Source organism: Pelophylax lessonae, assembly GCF_965119305.1.
Source record: "Pelophylax lessonae genome assembly, chromosome: 1".
Lineage (NCBI taxonomy): Eukaryota > Metazoa > Chordata > Amphibia > Anura > Ranidae > Pelophylax > Pelophylax lessonae.
The window spans coordinates 409,607,961-409,624,850 of NC_138768.1; the positions used below are offsets into that span (position 1 = coordinate 409,607,961).

Below are 16,890 nucleotides of genomic sequence, written 5' to 3' on the forward strand. Positions count from 1 at the left end.
TATTGGGATACTTCGAGCATGCTCACAAGCTACAGCTTTGCTTATGGAGCTTAGGGTTTGGTTCTTACGAAAGCAGTGACAACGCACTCAACCAGGAGTGTGTAAACTTTGTGGGCTCCCTCTGAAAGGAGCGGCAGAAATATTTGTAGAGGAATGACATGTCTTCCATTAAGGCTGGTATGGCTCATTGTGGGGTGTACCTAATTTCCTTATACTGTTAATTTTTATCTACAAGGTTTCTGTTGATTGAAACCCTACTTTTCTCGGCATCCCACCCTTGTTTTTTTCTGGCTAGTTAGTTCAACGTAGGCTGTCATGGAGTCTGTCAGGAAAACTGAAAATTTCCTATCAAATACTCACTGTAATTTTGCTTTCCTGATGGACTCCATGGCAGCAGGAGTTCCCTCCCAGTGTCATGAGAAGGCTAGTTACAGGACACAACCTCTGGCTCAGCCTGAAAATTTTTTAGGGGTAGAAATGAGGGCGGGGCTACCCAAACATATACTGCCATGGAGTCTATAAGGAAAGGAAAATTACGGTAAGTATTTGATAGCAAATTTTCAGTTTTGTTTGCTTATTTGCAGTTCTTCCTGCCAGATTGACGATAACCCACTTGGATCTCCTTCAGTACCAACTTAGCATGTTGCAAGTCAGTGTCAAGTATATCTATAAATATAGACATTTCTAGAATGTGCTTCCTCTAATGGCTATTTCTAATAGCTGATTCTGAAGAAAGCATACATACCTACATATCTGTCTTGTGCATAAATCAAGACTCCTACCATAAACCATTATCAGCTATCATGTGTAACACCAGTACTGCATCTCCTACTAATTAAACAAGTTTAATCTAAGTAGCGACCATATTATTCTAAACCAGTGGCGGCTGGTGCTCAAAATTTTTGGGGGGGCGCAAAAAGAAAAATGTAATAGGTATTGCTTCGCGTCAAAAAACGCAGTAAAAAATTGCGTGACTTTGAAGTCATGGTACAGGCATGGCATACGTGATGGTACAGGCATGGCACAGGTGATGGTACAGGCATGGCACAGGTGATGGTACAGGCATGGCACAGGTGATGGTACAGGCATGTCACAGGTCATGGTACAGGAGAGGGTATATGCCCCCTTTCAATCCAGTGACCAGCGTACATGCCCCCTTCAATACAGAGTTCAGCGTGCGTGCCCCCTTCAATGCAATGAACATTGTGCTGTGCCCCCTTCAATGCAATAAACACTGTGCTATGCCCCCTTCAATGCAATAAACACTGTGCTATGCCCCCTTCAATGCAATAAACACTGTGCTATGCCCCCTTCAATGCAATAAACACTGTGCTGTGCCCCCACAATGCAGAGTTCAGCGTGCATGCCCCCTTCAATGCAACTGTGCTGTGCCCCCTTCAATGCAATGAACAATGTGCTGTGCCCCCTTCAATGCAATAAACACTGTGCTGTGCCCCCTTCAATGCAATAAACACTGTGCTATGCCCCCTTCAATGCAATGAACACTGTGCTGTGCCCCCTTCAATGCAATAAACACTGCGCTGTGCCCCCTTCAATGCAATAAACACTGTGCCCCCTTCAATGCAATGAACTCTGTGCTGTGCCCCAACAATGCAGAGTTCAGCGTGCATGCCCCCTTCAATGCAACACTGTGCTGTGCCCCCTTCAATGCAATAAACACTGTGCTGTGCCCCCTTCAATGCAATAAACACTGTGCTGTGCCCCCACAATGCAATGAACACTGTGCTGTGCCCCCTTCAATGCAATAAACACTGTGCTGTGCCCCCTTCAATGCAATAAACACTGTGCTGTGCCCCCTTCAATGCAATAAACACTGTGCCCCCTTCAATGCAATGAACTCTGTGCTGTGCCCCAACAATGCAGAGTTCAGCGTGCGTGCCCCCTTCAATGCAACTGTTCCGTGCCCCCATCAATGCAGAGTTCAGCGTGCGAGCCCCTTTCAATGCAGAGCGCCACAGCATTGTCCCCAATCACTGCAGAGCGCCACAGCATTGTCCCCAATGATTGCAGAGCGCCACAGCATTGTCCCCCAATGATTGCAGAGCGCCAGCATTGTCCCCCAATGATTGCAGAGCGCCACAGCTTTGTCCCCCAATGATTGCAGAGCGCCACAGCATTGTCCCCCAATGATTGCAGAGCGCCACAGCATTGTCCCCCAATGATTGCAGAGCGCCACAGCATTGTCCCCCAATGATTGCAGAGCACCACAGCATTGTCCCCCAATGATTGCAGAGTGCCACAGCATTGTCCCCCAATGATTGCAGAGTGCCACAGCATTGTACCCCAATGATTGCAGAGTGCCACAGCATTGTCCCCCAATGATTAAAGAGTGCCACAGCATTGTCCCCCAATGATTGCAGAGCGCCACAGCATTGTCCCCCAATGATTGCAGAGTGCCACAGCTTTGTCCCCCAATGATTGCAGAGCGCCACAGCATTGTCCCCCAATGATTGCAGAGTGCCAGCATTGTCCCCCAATGATTGCAGAGTGCCACAGCATTGTACCCCAATGATTGCAGAGTGCCACAGCATTGTCCCCCAATGATTGCAGAGTGCCACAGCTTTGTCCCCCAATGATTGCAGAGCGCCACAGCATTGTCCCCCAATGATTGCAGAGTGCCAGCATTGTCCCCCAATGATTGCAGAGTGTCAGCGTGCGTGCTCCGTTCAAACTTACCTGGCGGCGGCGCGGCTCAGCTTCTTCCTCCTCTTCTGCGGCGGGTCCTTCTCCCTCGTCGTCTCGGCGGCGGTAACCGGCGGGCGGCCTCTCCTCTTCTCTGAGCGGCGGTGACGGTGAGTGATTGACGCACGCACCGGCACCGCCCCCATTGCGACGTCAGCGATATCCTGGATGATGATTGGTCCAGGCTGTAGACTGGACCAATCACAGCCAGGATATCAGAAAGTGGGGGTGTCCAACCGCAAAGACTTGCGCCCAGGATACCCCCCTACCTCCCCAGAAGGCAGCCAATCGGCGCCTCTTCTGGGAGGTAACCCCACCCCCCCCCCCAGCCACCAGTTCCTTGGGTTCAGGCCGGCGAACCCAATTTTTTTTTTGAACAACTTTATTTGTTCGTTTTGTTTTTTTTTTTTTTTTTTTCGTTTTTTTTTTCTTTTTTTTTTAGGGGTAGGGGGGGCGGCGCCCTGGCGCCCCCTATGCATGGGCCGCCACTGTTCTAAACTAATATGGAGGTGCATATGCAAAAGTTTGTATTAATGATTACAGACTTATAACTCCTTTATGTGAAAGACACAAAAAGCTACTGGCAAATCTTGCCACAGGAGTCTTTAACCACTTAAGCCCCGGAAGATTTTACCGCCTTCCTGACCAGGGCCTATATTGCGATTCGGCACTGTGTGACTTTAACGGACAATTGCGCGGTCGTGTGACACTGTACCTAAACGAATTTGACGTCCTTTTTTTTTCCCACAAACAGAGCTTTCTTTTGGTGGTTTTTGATCACCTATGCGATTTTTTGATCATGCGCTATAAACAAATTTTTCACATTTTTTTATATGAAATTCCCCAAAAAAAATGTAAAAATCAAAATTTTTTAACATTTTCAGCCAATTTGTTTTATGCTACACATGTTTGGTAAAAAAAATCCCAAAAAGCGTATTTTGATTGGTTTGCGCAAAAGTTATCGCGTTTACTAACAAAGGGAAAGATTTTTGCCATTTTTGTTGTTTTTTTTAACGCATAATGGCGGCGATCTGCGATTTTTTTTGTGGTACTGCGACATTGCGGCGGACAGAATGGACCCTTGACTGACATTTTTGACACTTCTGGGGCTACCAGTGACATTACTACAGTAATCAGTGGCATAAATATGCACTGTTACTGTAAAATTACACTGGCAGTGAAGGGGTTAACTTTTTTGAGAGGGAGGGGTTATGTGTGTCCCTAGGGGCGTAATTCTAACTGTGATTGGCTGTGGCTTGAGGTGTAGGAACAGGGATCAACGGTCCTACATAGGAGAACCGTATGATCGATATTCCTACACAGGGGAGAATGACAGGCGGCTTGTTTACATTAGCCGCCTGCCTTTCTCCCTCTCCACCCGACGATCGTGAGTGACCGGCGGACATCGGGTCCGCCGGTCACACACGCGGGGGGGGTCCGTGACCGCGCGGGAGCGCGCCTCCGGCGGTGCTCGCTCCCTAGACCCTCACAGGCTAGCGACGTAGTACTACGTCGCTTTGCCTGTGAGGAGCTGACCGCCGCAGCAAATAGTCGTGCGGCGGTCGGCAAGTGGTTAAAAGTAAAAACAAAATTCCCACATAGAAATGAAATATCTTCTATGGTGAAATTGATCACTATAGGCTTATTTTTTTTTACATGAATTTCTATTGACTCCCAAAACACCTATTTACAATTATGTATGTGTGCCCTATTAATAAGCAAAAATTGAGTTTTAGAGAACATTTTTGTTTCATTAACCATGGTTATTGAAATAATTATCCTCATAATCTTAATAATTGAATGATAAACTTATTTAAAGCAGAGTTCCAGCCTGCAAAAATAAATAAATAAATAAATAAAAGTCAGCAAATAAAAATACTGTAGCTGCTGACTTTTATTAATAGGACTTATCTGTCCAGGGGTTCCTGCGATGTCGGCACCCCAAGCCGATTCATCTATTGGCTCCGGGTGCAGGCACCGGCATCTTCACTAAGTGAAGCAGGAAGTGAAGCCTTGCGGCTTCACAGCCTGTTTCCTACTGTGCATGCGTAAGTTGCGCTCTGCGCTTTCTGAATGGTCTCGCTGTCTTCTGGGACCTGTGTGTCTCCCAGAAGTCAGCGGGGGGGAAGGAGGAGGGCCTGGAAATTTTGTAAATCGCATTGCGGCGATCTTACCCAGAAGTGGGAGCGGGTACCTGGCTTTTCCGCTCCTCCCTCCCCCCCAAAAATTGCCAAATATGGCAGAGGAGGGGGACAGTGGAGCTTCCCCTTTTTGGGTGGAGATCTGCTTTACGTAGCACTTAGGATCCTGTTTGTCAAAATGTTATTTCTTTCCATGACTTTTCAACTTTATGCTATTTTTAAGAGGTAATTTGTAAGTTGATGTTGTAGTGGTTTCCACACCCGGTGGGCTAAACGAGAGATACCTGCATGTGTATGGCTAGCCTATGTTTTCACAAAGCTTGGCTTAAAGCAGAAACATTGGTAGTATCAATGCCGGTTCACCACATTCCTGTTCAAATCACATGCAATTCTTCAGCAGTGTGATTTGAGACATTATTCTGTATGACTCAAATTGCACTGAATCCGCACCAAAATCATGCAGGACCCTTTTTTTTAAAATGTGAACAAATTCTGCAAATCTCACTGAATTTTGCGAACCGATCTCGTGGTGTCGTTAACTTAAAATACACACCCGCAGCAGTTTGCATGTACAGAGTGCCATTTGGATCTTTTGTGGAATCTGCACAGAATTTGCTGCAAATTCACAGTGCACAAGTGTCAACCGGCACTTAATCATATTTCTGATTCTTTTTAAAAAATCATATTTTTTTTATTTTATGGATATCTCAAGCTGTTTAAAATCAGCCCCCTTTCTTTCTTACAGAGTAAAGAAAGAGTAAGAAAGAAAGAGGAAACAGTATAAGCCATTGATGCACAACGGCATTGCACAATGCTTCCAAGCTAAAAAGAGTGATTGTTAAAAGGAGGAGAAAACACAGAAATGATCTTGGTGGTGTGCTGCTGCTGTTTTAATATACAATTACAGGCTTGGGCAGGTCCATGACCAAGCTATATTGATTTAATTGCAAGGGAGAAAAGTAGGGTTGAATTAAAGCAGAACTTCACTCAAAAGGGGAAGTTGCACTGTTTTCCCTCCCCCCCCCAACTTTTTTTTTTGAGGGGAGGGAACAGGTACCCAAGTTTGACAGTTACTCTATCCCACTTCTGCTCAAAGACTGCGGGACCATTCACAGGGCACAGCATGGCTCGTGTGCAGCCATCTGTGAAGCCGCAAAGCAGTTCTAGCCGGCAGCTGTGAAGCCGTAAGCAATTACAACTGGCTGCCCACAATTGAGATGCTGGCGCTGGGGACGGGTTAAGAAACTGGCCGGGTGAGCACAGTGCTGGATCCTGGGACAGGTGAGTGGCTGTTCATTAAAAGTGAGCAGCTACAGTTTTTTTTTTACAAAGGTGACTGGGGAACGGCTTTCATTTTTAAAGGTACCTGGACAGAATAAGAAAACATTTGGGAGTTAAACGGTTCCCACAAATGTATTCTTGTTGTACTGTATATTCAGGTTACATTTACATAGACTTTTGTATCGGACAGCCGCTAAAGGCCAGTAATCTGATTTGAAACATTTCCTGCAGATAGTTGCAGTTTGTAAATGTGAGCATGCGCGTTTAGCTGCGTTTAGGTGTGCCAGCATTTTCAGGCATGTTTTCCCAAATTTCCATTCTTGGATGTTATACCCCAGACACCTCCTCTTCCACTTTGTGGGTAGTTTTCTGAGCAAGGAGATGGAGCTGTGTAATTGAAATGGGAGTGCAGAGCGAAGCTGGCGCTTACCATTGTGTGCCTGCTTGAGAGGAGAAGATTGAGGCAGAAAGAGATGCAGAGAGAGGCAAATGTAGTGAAGATGAGTATATCCCCTAACATCCCAACATTTAACTTGAGGATAGTTTGTCTTGATGTATGGAAAATTGGAATGTATCCCCATACATGTTAACTTTATCAGAATGTCAGTGTCCATTTTTAACAACTTATTAGCTAAGTTTAAACTATGTCTGCAAAGAATGACTACCAACATTAGGATGTATGAGAACCAACATGAGAAGGAATATCAACATTTCAGGAAGAAAGGGGGAAGTGCAATATTTTCTGCTGCTAAATGCACAGCTGCAGATAGGAATGAAAAGTCAACTCTGGGTGCAGCACTTTCTTTCTTTCCTAAACGAAGCTAAGCTGTCTGCAACTAAACATTGCTAATTGTTAAGTATGAATAACATGATTACTTTGCATTGTGTGAGTCCAGCTGCTTACTGTCACCCACTTGCATCACCTTCTTCTTCATTACTGTCCCTTACTTGTGTTCCCTTCTTCTTCATTACTGTCCCTTACTTTTGTTCCCTTCTTCTTAACTACTGCCCCCCACTTGTGTCACCTTCTTCTTCGTCACAACCCCCCCCCCCCTTCAACTTGTGTCACCTTCTTCTTCATTACTGTCCCTTACTTGTGTCACCTTCTTCTTCATTACTGTCCCTTACTTGTGTTCCCTTCCTCTTCATTACTGCCCCCCACTTGTGTCACCTTCTTCTTCGTTACAACCCACCCCCCCCCTTCAACTTGTGTCACCTTCTTCTTCATTGCTGTCCCTTGTGTCACCTTCTTCTTCATTACTGTCCCTTACTTGTGTCCCCTTCTTCTTCATTACTGCCCCCCCCCACTATTGTCACCTTCTTCATTACACCCCCCCTCACCCTGTGTCACCTTCTTCTTCATTACTGTCCCTTACTCGTGTCCCCTTCTTCTTCATTACTGTCCCCCACTTGTGTCCCTTTCGTCTTCATTACTGCTCCCACTTGTGTCACCTCCTTCTTCATTACTGTCCCCCACTTGTGTCCTCTTCTTCTTCATTACTGCCCCCCAACTTGTGTTACCTTCTTCTTCATTACAGCCCCCCCCCCCCCACTTGTGTCACCTTCTTTTTCATTACCTTTCCCCACTTGTGCCTCCTTCTTCTTTATTACTGTCCCCCACTTGTGTCCCCTTTTTCTTCAATCCTGCCTCCCACTTGTGTCACCTTCTTCTTCATTACTGCCCCCCCCCATTTTGTGTCACCTTCTTCTTCATTACTATCTGCAACTTGTGTCACCTTCTTCTTCATTACTGTTCCCCTCCCCCAGTGCTCCCACTTGTGTCACCTTCTACTCCAATCCAGTTCCTCACCTTCTAATATCACTCTGGTGAGTGGTGGTGGTCCAGTCCACTGGTCTAGGGTCCCAGACAGTTGGGCCATTGGCAGGAGCGGGTAGGAGGAGAAGTCAGGCACTGCGGGCAGTCGTGGATTAGCAGATGCCGCTGGGCAATGGGTAAAGGAGGTGGGTGGAGACAGTGACACTGGAGTCTGGATTGAAGAAGATCTGTCCCTGCCCTGCAAATCACCATGGAGTCTGGGCGCTGAAGAAGGAGGACTGGGAGGTGGGTGGAGACAGTCAGCAGTGCAGCTTTAGACTCAGGCCTTGTTCCGCTCAGCCTCACTATGAGGCTCTGACTGTATGTGACGTCACTGGTTGCTAGACGCCAGGCGGGGCAGCCCTAGCAACCAGTTCTGGTGATAAGTTAGGGTGGCTTTGTGTACTCTATTTCATTCAGAGACACTGTATTGTCCCGGAATGAAGGTGCCTGGGACACAGAACACAAATATCAATTGGCGGACAGTCCCAGGCAATCCAGGACATGTGGGCACCCTAGTCTAGGTATAAAAAACAGAAATGGTTAGAATCCTTTCTGTTTTTTTTTTTTTTTTTTACCAAACATCATTGTTGGGAGGTACAAGGAGGTGAATAATAGATGCAGGGATTCTGCAAGTCCCATTGGGAGTCCTGGCAGTGATTCTGTGAGCACCATTGGGAGTCCTGGCAAGGATTCTGCAGTATCGTTGCAAGTCCTTACAAGGATTCTGGAAGTACAATTGGGAGTCCTGGTAGGGATTCTGCAAGTACCATTGTAGGTGCTGGCAAGGTTTCTGGGAGTACTATTAGGATTCCTGGCAGGGATTCTGCAAGGACCACTGAGATTCCTGGCAGGGATTCTACAAGTATCATTTGGAGTCCTGGCAGGGATTCTGTGAGTACCCTTTGGAGTCCAGCCAGGGATTCTGGGAGTACCATTAGGAGTCCTGGCAGAGATTCTGCGAGTAAACTTTGGAGTCCAGCCAGGGATTCTGCAAGTACCATTAGGAGTCCTGGCAGAGATTCTGCGAGTACCATTGGGAGTCTTGATAGGGATTCTGTGAGCACCGTTTGGAGTTGTGGTAGGGATTCCACAAGTACCATTGGTAGTCCTGGTATGTATTCTGCAAGAATCATTTGGAGTGCTGGCATGGATTCTGTGAGTATTTTTGGGAGTCCTAATAAGGATTTTGTGAGTTCTTTTTGGAGTCCTAGCATGGATTCTGTGAGTATTTTTGGGATTCCTGGTAAGGATTATGTGGGTTCTATTTGGAATCCTGACAGGGATTTTGCAAGTACCATTAGGAGTCATGGCAGAGATTACGAGAAGAGGAGTTCTGGAAGTCCTCACAAGGATTCTGCGAGTTCGGTAACAATAACATTCTCACATATAATATTACAGTGTACAATGGCATAAAGCATGCAGAACGTAAAATATATCAGTTTTACTCCACTTTGTAATTGATTGTCTTTAATACACTACACTGCTTGCCTATTTAGGTCGTTTAATGCATAATGTAAATAACCTTGATGTTAGTTTTACAGTAAAGGCAATCTTTAAGTATTCTGACTCTGTTATGTAGATACTATGTTCACTGGGGACAACTATTGCTGTTGTGCTGTATAGTCTTTACGGGTGTGTTTTGTTCTTTATATTTAATATGTATGTTGTATATTTAATATACATGTGTACATATAAAGGAGTAGTGGCCACCATTGTGAGGTATACCAGACTGTTCTGTCCCTGATTCTATTATCATAATCAACCGGGAAAAATGTAAGACAAAAAGTTACAATATCCAAAAGAAAGAAATAGTAACCACACCAATTAAAACATTTGGATATTTTCATAATATTTGAGATGTTTAGTCTTTTATGCAAACAGCAGTAGGTCTGAAAATATTTTTACCTATTGTACTACTTAAAGGAAAACTATAATGCATTTTGCTAAGCTTTTTTTTTTTTTAAATGTTAGGTGTATATACTAATATTTTATATCACTTTATTATTATTATTTGTATAACAAGCTCAATTCACAAATAAACATTTAATATAGGGTGCCTCCATGAAACTATATTGTTTAAGACAGCTCTTGTCACTTTTGTAGTGTCTTTATTACGCACTGATACTCCATACAGAGCTGTATGAATTAGAGGCAGGGAGAGGAGTGTCTCCCTCCTCCGAACATTCAGCTGTGTGTGTAATCTGAATAAAGCTGAACAGCAGGGTGATCACATTACACTATTTTTACTGTATGGTTAAGGATGGTAAAGAAAATTGTATATATAGGTAGCAGACTCTAGAGTGCCACTTGCTAGCTGAATGAGTATGGAGTAGTCTCATGCAGTATTTCATATTTATCACATTAAAAAGAAAAAATAGTAACTATTTTAATTTTTAGTCTTGGAGATGAACATGCATTAGGAAGAAAATTACAAAACACTAACAACTAGCTTAAGTAAAAGGTTGTTTTATTTATATTTATAGGAGAATGTGCAAAAAAAAAAAAAAAAGTTAAAGAGAATGTAAAACGTTATTTGACATATTTAAAGCCTTCTTTTAACATTTAGAGATGTTCAATTTATTGGACAGCTACATTTAATAATATTTGATAGGGTATTTTAGTACCTGTATATGTTATACTCCTTCCACGTTATTTCTAGAGCCTTACCCTTTTGTTTTTACTGTAATGTTGTAGAACTTGGATCATATGGGAAACTAAAATATTATGACACTATGACTGAAGAAGGTAAGATTATTTTGTGAAATATTCCTGTTAGCATTTTGTTCTCGTTTGTATGAGCTTATATGTACTTTGTTTTATTCACGTGGTATCTGCTCATTCCTGCATTGTCCACCAAGGCTGCTAATGCTGTTGTTGTTGCCATTGCTGTTGTTCTTGGTGTTGTTTTTACTATTCAGTTATGTTTGTTGTGTTTTATGATTATATTTACCATTTGGGTGTAATCCATACAAGGGATGAGCATGGCTAAATACATTTGCATTATATGACATTTGTAAGGTCTTTAAATCATTTTTTACCATGTGTGTAGTAAAAAGGAACAAGGTAAAGTGTGCCATCTGCTGTTTGAAATGCAGAATGCAGTACAAGCATAAGCAAGTGTTCTTATGACATCACTGAGCAACAAGTGAAAACCATATTCAGTTTACTAGGACAGCAACTGAGCACCATATTTCCTCCATTTTTGTTTTTGTTTTTGGTGCTCTTCTACTTTGATTTATAATTACTGCTGTTACAACTATAGCCTGCCTTCTGGATTCTGTTTATCATTTTTTATGCGTGCCATGAAAGTTTAGTGTGAAGACTGTTGGTTTACAGACTACAGCTTTGCCTGCCAACATGAAACTTAACTTTTATTGTATATCTACATGAAAACTTTCACCAGTGGGGAAAACCTGAGGGATGCAACCTAGTATTGTAAAATAGTGAAACCTGTAAATTCATGTGAGGATTCCTGGTAAATTCAGGATGCATGTTAGACTGCTCAGCTCATAGGAACCCAGTCTATCTGTCGGTGACACAGATGTCTTACACTGCCTGCCACATTTTTCTAAAATCATGTTGTATATTGCTTTTTTCAGACTGCAGCTGCCTTCTGCAATGTTTACAGCTTTGGTGCAGAAATCCTGTCTGCCCCTGTCTACTCAGTAACTTCCTAAAGACTTGAATGGGGCATTACAGGAGGTCTTCAGATCTGAGAAAATTTACTAAAGTGCCTCTTACAGCCAACAGTTAAATCAATACCCTCTGTTTATGGTATGGATTCCACACTTTAGTTCAGTTAAAATTAAAAAAGAAATAAACTTTAGTCCCAAGGCCCTGATAGAACACTTTAAGAACCAGAAGGATAGAATGTTTTTTTTTTTCACTCCAATATGAAGTCTTTGTACCAAAATGTGTTTCTAGGAATGACCCCAGTGATATACTACATTAATCATTTGCCTTACCTGGTGCAAAATTTCCTAACATTGGTTACTAATTATCAGATACCTTTGCTCCAATTAGAGAAAGCTTTCTTGACATTGTTTGTTATATCTTTTTCATTCTGTATGTGTGTTCCATATCCCAGTTCATTTTAAATTTCTCAATTTCATCCACATAGAAAGGGTGAATTTCCCCAGCAAGGAAAATGGCAGCAAAAAAAAAAAAAAAAACCTGACAGGAGTTTTAAGCATTCCTTGTTCTACCCAAAAACAGTTTAACAAAAAAACTAGAGACCCAAGCCTAAACCAGTTCAGGGTGCTAAGATTTTTCAGGGAAAGCTATTCTGATTGGTGGATTGAAAAGTTTTTTGTGTGACAAAATTTGCATATTTCCATCTTTTCTTTAAAAAAGAAAAAACAATTCCATTAATATTTACTGAACTATTTGAAAGAAAAGAACATATGTAAAGTTTGTTCCTATTACTAGACATACAGGATTGTTATGATTCAGCATTAATCTCTCAGTGTGGAGAACAAGTAAACATCTGCAGCCCCACTAATTTAAGGCTCCGTTCACATGTAAGCGTTTTTGGGGAGTTTTTCTGCTCTAGGATCAGCTCTCAAAACGCCCAACAAGACAAATCCTATTCATTTCAATGGCCCTTGTTCACATCTGAGCGTTTTGACGCTGTGAGCAAAACGCCCAACGCTCAAAAAAGTACATGAGCTTTTTGGGCAGATTACAGGCGTTTTCCATTGGTCTCTATTCAATCTAAAAATGCCTGCACAAAAAACGCCTGTAAAAACTCCTGTAAAACGCCTGCAAAAACGCCTGAAAAAACGCCTATAAAAACGCCTGTAATAGCAACCCCAAGATGTGAACGTAGCCTAAAACCCCAACACTAAAGCACTGCCACATCACTTGACCCTTTTCTACACACACCTTTAACTCATAAAATGAGTCCTTAACACTATATGATGTAGACTGCCAATACTAGTAAGATTGAGAAAGGGCAGGCAAATCTATGCAGAAGTATAGGGCTAGATGCAATTGAATAAATAGCATATATAAATGCATATATATATATATATATATATATATATATATATATATATATATATATATATATATATATAATATATATACAGTATATGTATATATATACTGTATATATATATATATATATATATATATATATATATATAAACAGTCTCACAATCCGAACACCATTGGTTCCAAAGTTCATGAAGACTCCCTAATCCTGGTAAAAAAAAAAAAAAGGACAAATGTCCTTCTTAATCATACAGTACAGGACACAGGCAGAATATTCATACACAATGGGTTAAAGTAGTATACCTTTAGGTAATTGGGCACTGACAAAGCTTTAAAAGGTATGCTCCCACCTACATAACTCTACCACACTCTGTGAGTCCTCAGTTTTGTGCTGGTGTCTGAAAATGATGGACCTTTTCTCCATTATGAAGAAAATCAAGCTTTGCTTAACTAGCTTATTATTTTTCTTTGTTATTGTATTTGCCGATTTTTCAATCAAGCCCTCACTGCCTTCTAATGCTAGCATAGAATCAATGTATCTGAATCTGCACAACCTCAGTAAAACCTTGGGAGCTATACCGGGAACCCATGCTGGGGGTACAACCTGTAATGTTGCTTCAGGCACTGAATACTGCCTGGACTCTCCTCTTGGCACTTGGTACAATGCCTTGAGTTAGCCGTAGGGTACTATACAGGCCCAGGGCCATGCTCCAACACATTGGAACCCGTTCGGGGTTTGCAAACTTTTCAAACTTGGCATTAAATATCAACCACTCAGAGCTTAGTCTCAGGTGGATGACCAGTTTTTACAGCACGCCACTGGTCAAACACTGTAACCCCACTTCGGCCTAGACCCCTTATAAGGTACTTAGGTGCTTCCTCCTGCCCTCTCACTACGAAGTTTTGTTACCATGTACTCCTTACTTACCTAATAGGTCACACCCCATTTCCATGAATACCCATAGGGGAATACCCTCACTAGTAGCTATTGCGAAGACCAGGCAAATGGGAGTCAATGCATAATTGCAGGAAAATTATGATGTGTCCCTTGCACCAGAGCCAGAACCAACTCTAACACTAGTCTTGGCATCTGATTCTTCTGTTCCTGGCCTATTTGAGTAAAGCAGAATTCTCTGCGTCTATGTCTCATTTCTTCAGACAGATTATGACCTTAATACAACTATCTTTGTACAGGACCCAAAAACACTACCCCTCATATTCTACTCCCATTTCTCAGCTGAAGTTGGATCCTGATATGCCAGTCCTACAGGACCCAGAAGGGAATAAAGAAGTTATTGAAGAGGAGGAGGAAGCTGTAGAAGAGGTTTCTCATTCAGATGGTCACTATATTAAAGAGGGAGCTTCACGCTTGCTAATGTTGGAAAGCTCATTGCCTCTTAGTATTGTGCAACCTGACTCTCGTCCATCTTGCCGTGACTCTTTAGGTACAAGGAGACCCCCAAAAAGAATGCAAAACATCCCCTGTTCATGAACAGATGAAGTCTTTGACAGCTGGGTCATTCCTGAAAGAATTTTCACAAAGAAGTGGGCTATTCCTGTAGTTGAAACTGCCATTTCTGTCCTAAATAAACATCTCAATGTTCCTATTGAAGATGTTCCTTGTTTCAAAGGTTTTTCAGATAAAACGTTTGAGACACTCCTAAAGGCTGTCTTTGATCTTGTAGGCCCACCCTTGCAACCAACTTTTGCTGCAATTTCTGTATGTTACTGTAAAATGCAGCTAACTGGACTAGGACAATGAACAACCAACATCGCCCTGCATTTAGGGATCGTAATGTTACACAGCAGTTACAGCAATTGCTCTGCTTTGCTATTATTATTATTATTATTATTATACAGGATTTATATAGCGCCAACAGTTTGCGCAGCGCTTTACAATGTGAAGGAAGACAATACAGTTACAATACAGTTCAAAACAGGAGGAACTAGAGGGCCCTGCTCGTTAGAGCTTACAATCTAGAAGGGAGGGTCAAGTGAAACAAAAGGCAATAACTGTGGGGGATGGGTTAATGGAGAAAAAGGAGGTACATTTGTTAGGGGTTGGTAGGATAGGCTTCTCTGAAGAGGAGGGTTTTCAGAGATCGCCTAAAAGCTAATAGAGTGGGGGATAATCGGACAGATAAGATAAGATAAGATATTCTATGTTATCTGCCCTAGAATACATTTCTAGAATGTATGTGTTCACAGGAATCTTATGGCTAAAAGCTTGGACTCCTGAAGCTGCCTGCAAAAGGTGCCTCACACATAGACATCTGGTTGGTGAGGCACTTGACCAATTCATTAAAGAAGTCACAGGTGGGAAAGTTTAATTTCCACAGTGGAAAATCCAAAAACCACCTTCCTCAAGAGCACCTGGCTCCACTTAACGCAAAGCACCTGTCTTGTCTAATAAGGCTTCAAATTCAATACGTAAGTTCGGCCATTCCTTTTGGAGTAAGGGTTGGTCCACTAAGGCCACCAAGCTTTCCCTAAAGCCCTCTTAACAGTGAAGGGACACCCTCACTCCTAAGAGTAGGGGGACCTCTGTTACAGTCTTCCTCTTTCTGGGTCACAGAGATCCCAGATCTGTGGGTTCATTCAGTGGTTTCAAAGAAGCACAAAATACAGTTTTAAACTCTTTCAAATGCTTTCTTCTTTCAAATCAACCAAAAACTGCCAAAGGACAGTTAGACTTGAAAATTTCATAAATCACCATCAACACTTGTGCCAGGATGTTGTTGTGCCAGTACCACCACATGACAGGTTCAAAGGGTTCTAATCAAACTTCACAGTACCAAGACCAGATGGGGGTATTTGTCATATTCTGCATTTAAAATCTGTCAACAAATTCCTTTGGCAGACAACCACTCCCAGTTTGTCCCATGGTCCTTTGGCCTATCCTTTGTTTCCAGAGTGTTCACAAAGCTCTTAGCACCTTTGCTTGCACTTCTCAGAACTCAGAACATCCAAGTAACAGGCTGTCTAGACAATCTTCTTCTGAAGGAATTATCTCCCTTCCAGCTATCAGAAAATGTCCACAGGACAATTTAGATCTTTAAAGACTTTGGCTAAGTGATCAGTTCCAACAAATCTGTTCTACACCCTTCCCTTTACCTAGAATATTGGGTCTGGTCCTGGACACATCCCAAGCAAAGGTCTTTCTCCCAGATAAGAAAATTATTTCTCTAATCGCACGTGCTTGAGAATTGAGATCCAAGAGACATCCCACATTTAGATTCACTATGAGTCTTCTGGGCATAAAGATCGCCTCCTTCGAAGCAGTACCATTCCTCCAAATCCATTCAAGTAATCTCCACAAAAACATTTTGTCAACCTGGAAAGAGTAGTGTCCTTCTCTCTAATTACCCATACTCCCATCCAACCAACTAAGGAATTCCCTATCTTGGTGGATCGGCACCCCAGCCCTAACAGTGGGGAAGTCCATATTCCCTATAACTGGAAAGTTATCACAACAGATGCAGAGCTCCCAGGCTGGGTAGGAGTGTTCCAATCCTTAACAGTCCAAGGAACATGATCACTGAGGGAAACCCATCAACATCTTTGAGTCCAAAGCAGTCATGTTGGCCCTGTAGCACTGGACCCCCCTTGTGAAGGGACACCCAATCAGGGTGCAGTCAGACAATGCCACAGTGGTGACCTACATCAACCATCAAGGGGGCACCAGAAGTCTAGCTACCTTGAAGAAAGCAAACCAGATCATCTCTTAGACAGAAACTGACTGTCCTGAAATTTCTTAAGTCCACTTCTCAGGAATGGATAACTGGAAAATTGATTATCTCATCTGCCAATGCCTGGATCAAGCGAATGCAACTTACACCAAGATGTCTTTAATCTAATATGCCCAAAATTGGGAATTCTGGATGTGGACATCCTAGTCCCCATATTCAACATCAAACTACCTCTATTGTGAATCCTACCTTGTCTGCTCAA

At 42.7% G+C, this 16,890-nt stretch overlaps 1 protein-coding gene across 4 annotated transcripts in view; it reads left to right on the plus strand.

The window, feature by feature from the left end:
• The window catches only part of SLC24A2 (solute carrier family 24 member 2), a 246,390-nt gene that overhangs the window by 179,620 nt on the left and 49,880 nt on the right, over window positions 1-16,890 (plus strand). For 3 of the 4 annotated variants that reach the window (XM_082257873.1, XM_082257874.1, XM_082257875.1), the window contains exon 7: window positions 10,639-10,689. The exons of the other annotated variant lie outside the window; for it this stretch is intronic. In XM_082257873.1, the coding sequence (XP_082113999.1) occupies window positions 10,639-10,689 (51 nt within the window). The remainder of the gene's footprint in view (window positions 1-10,638; window positions 10,690-16,890) is intronic. 4 annotated transcript variants of the gene reach the window in all.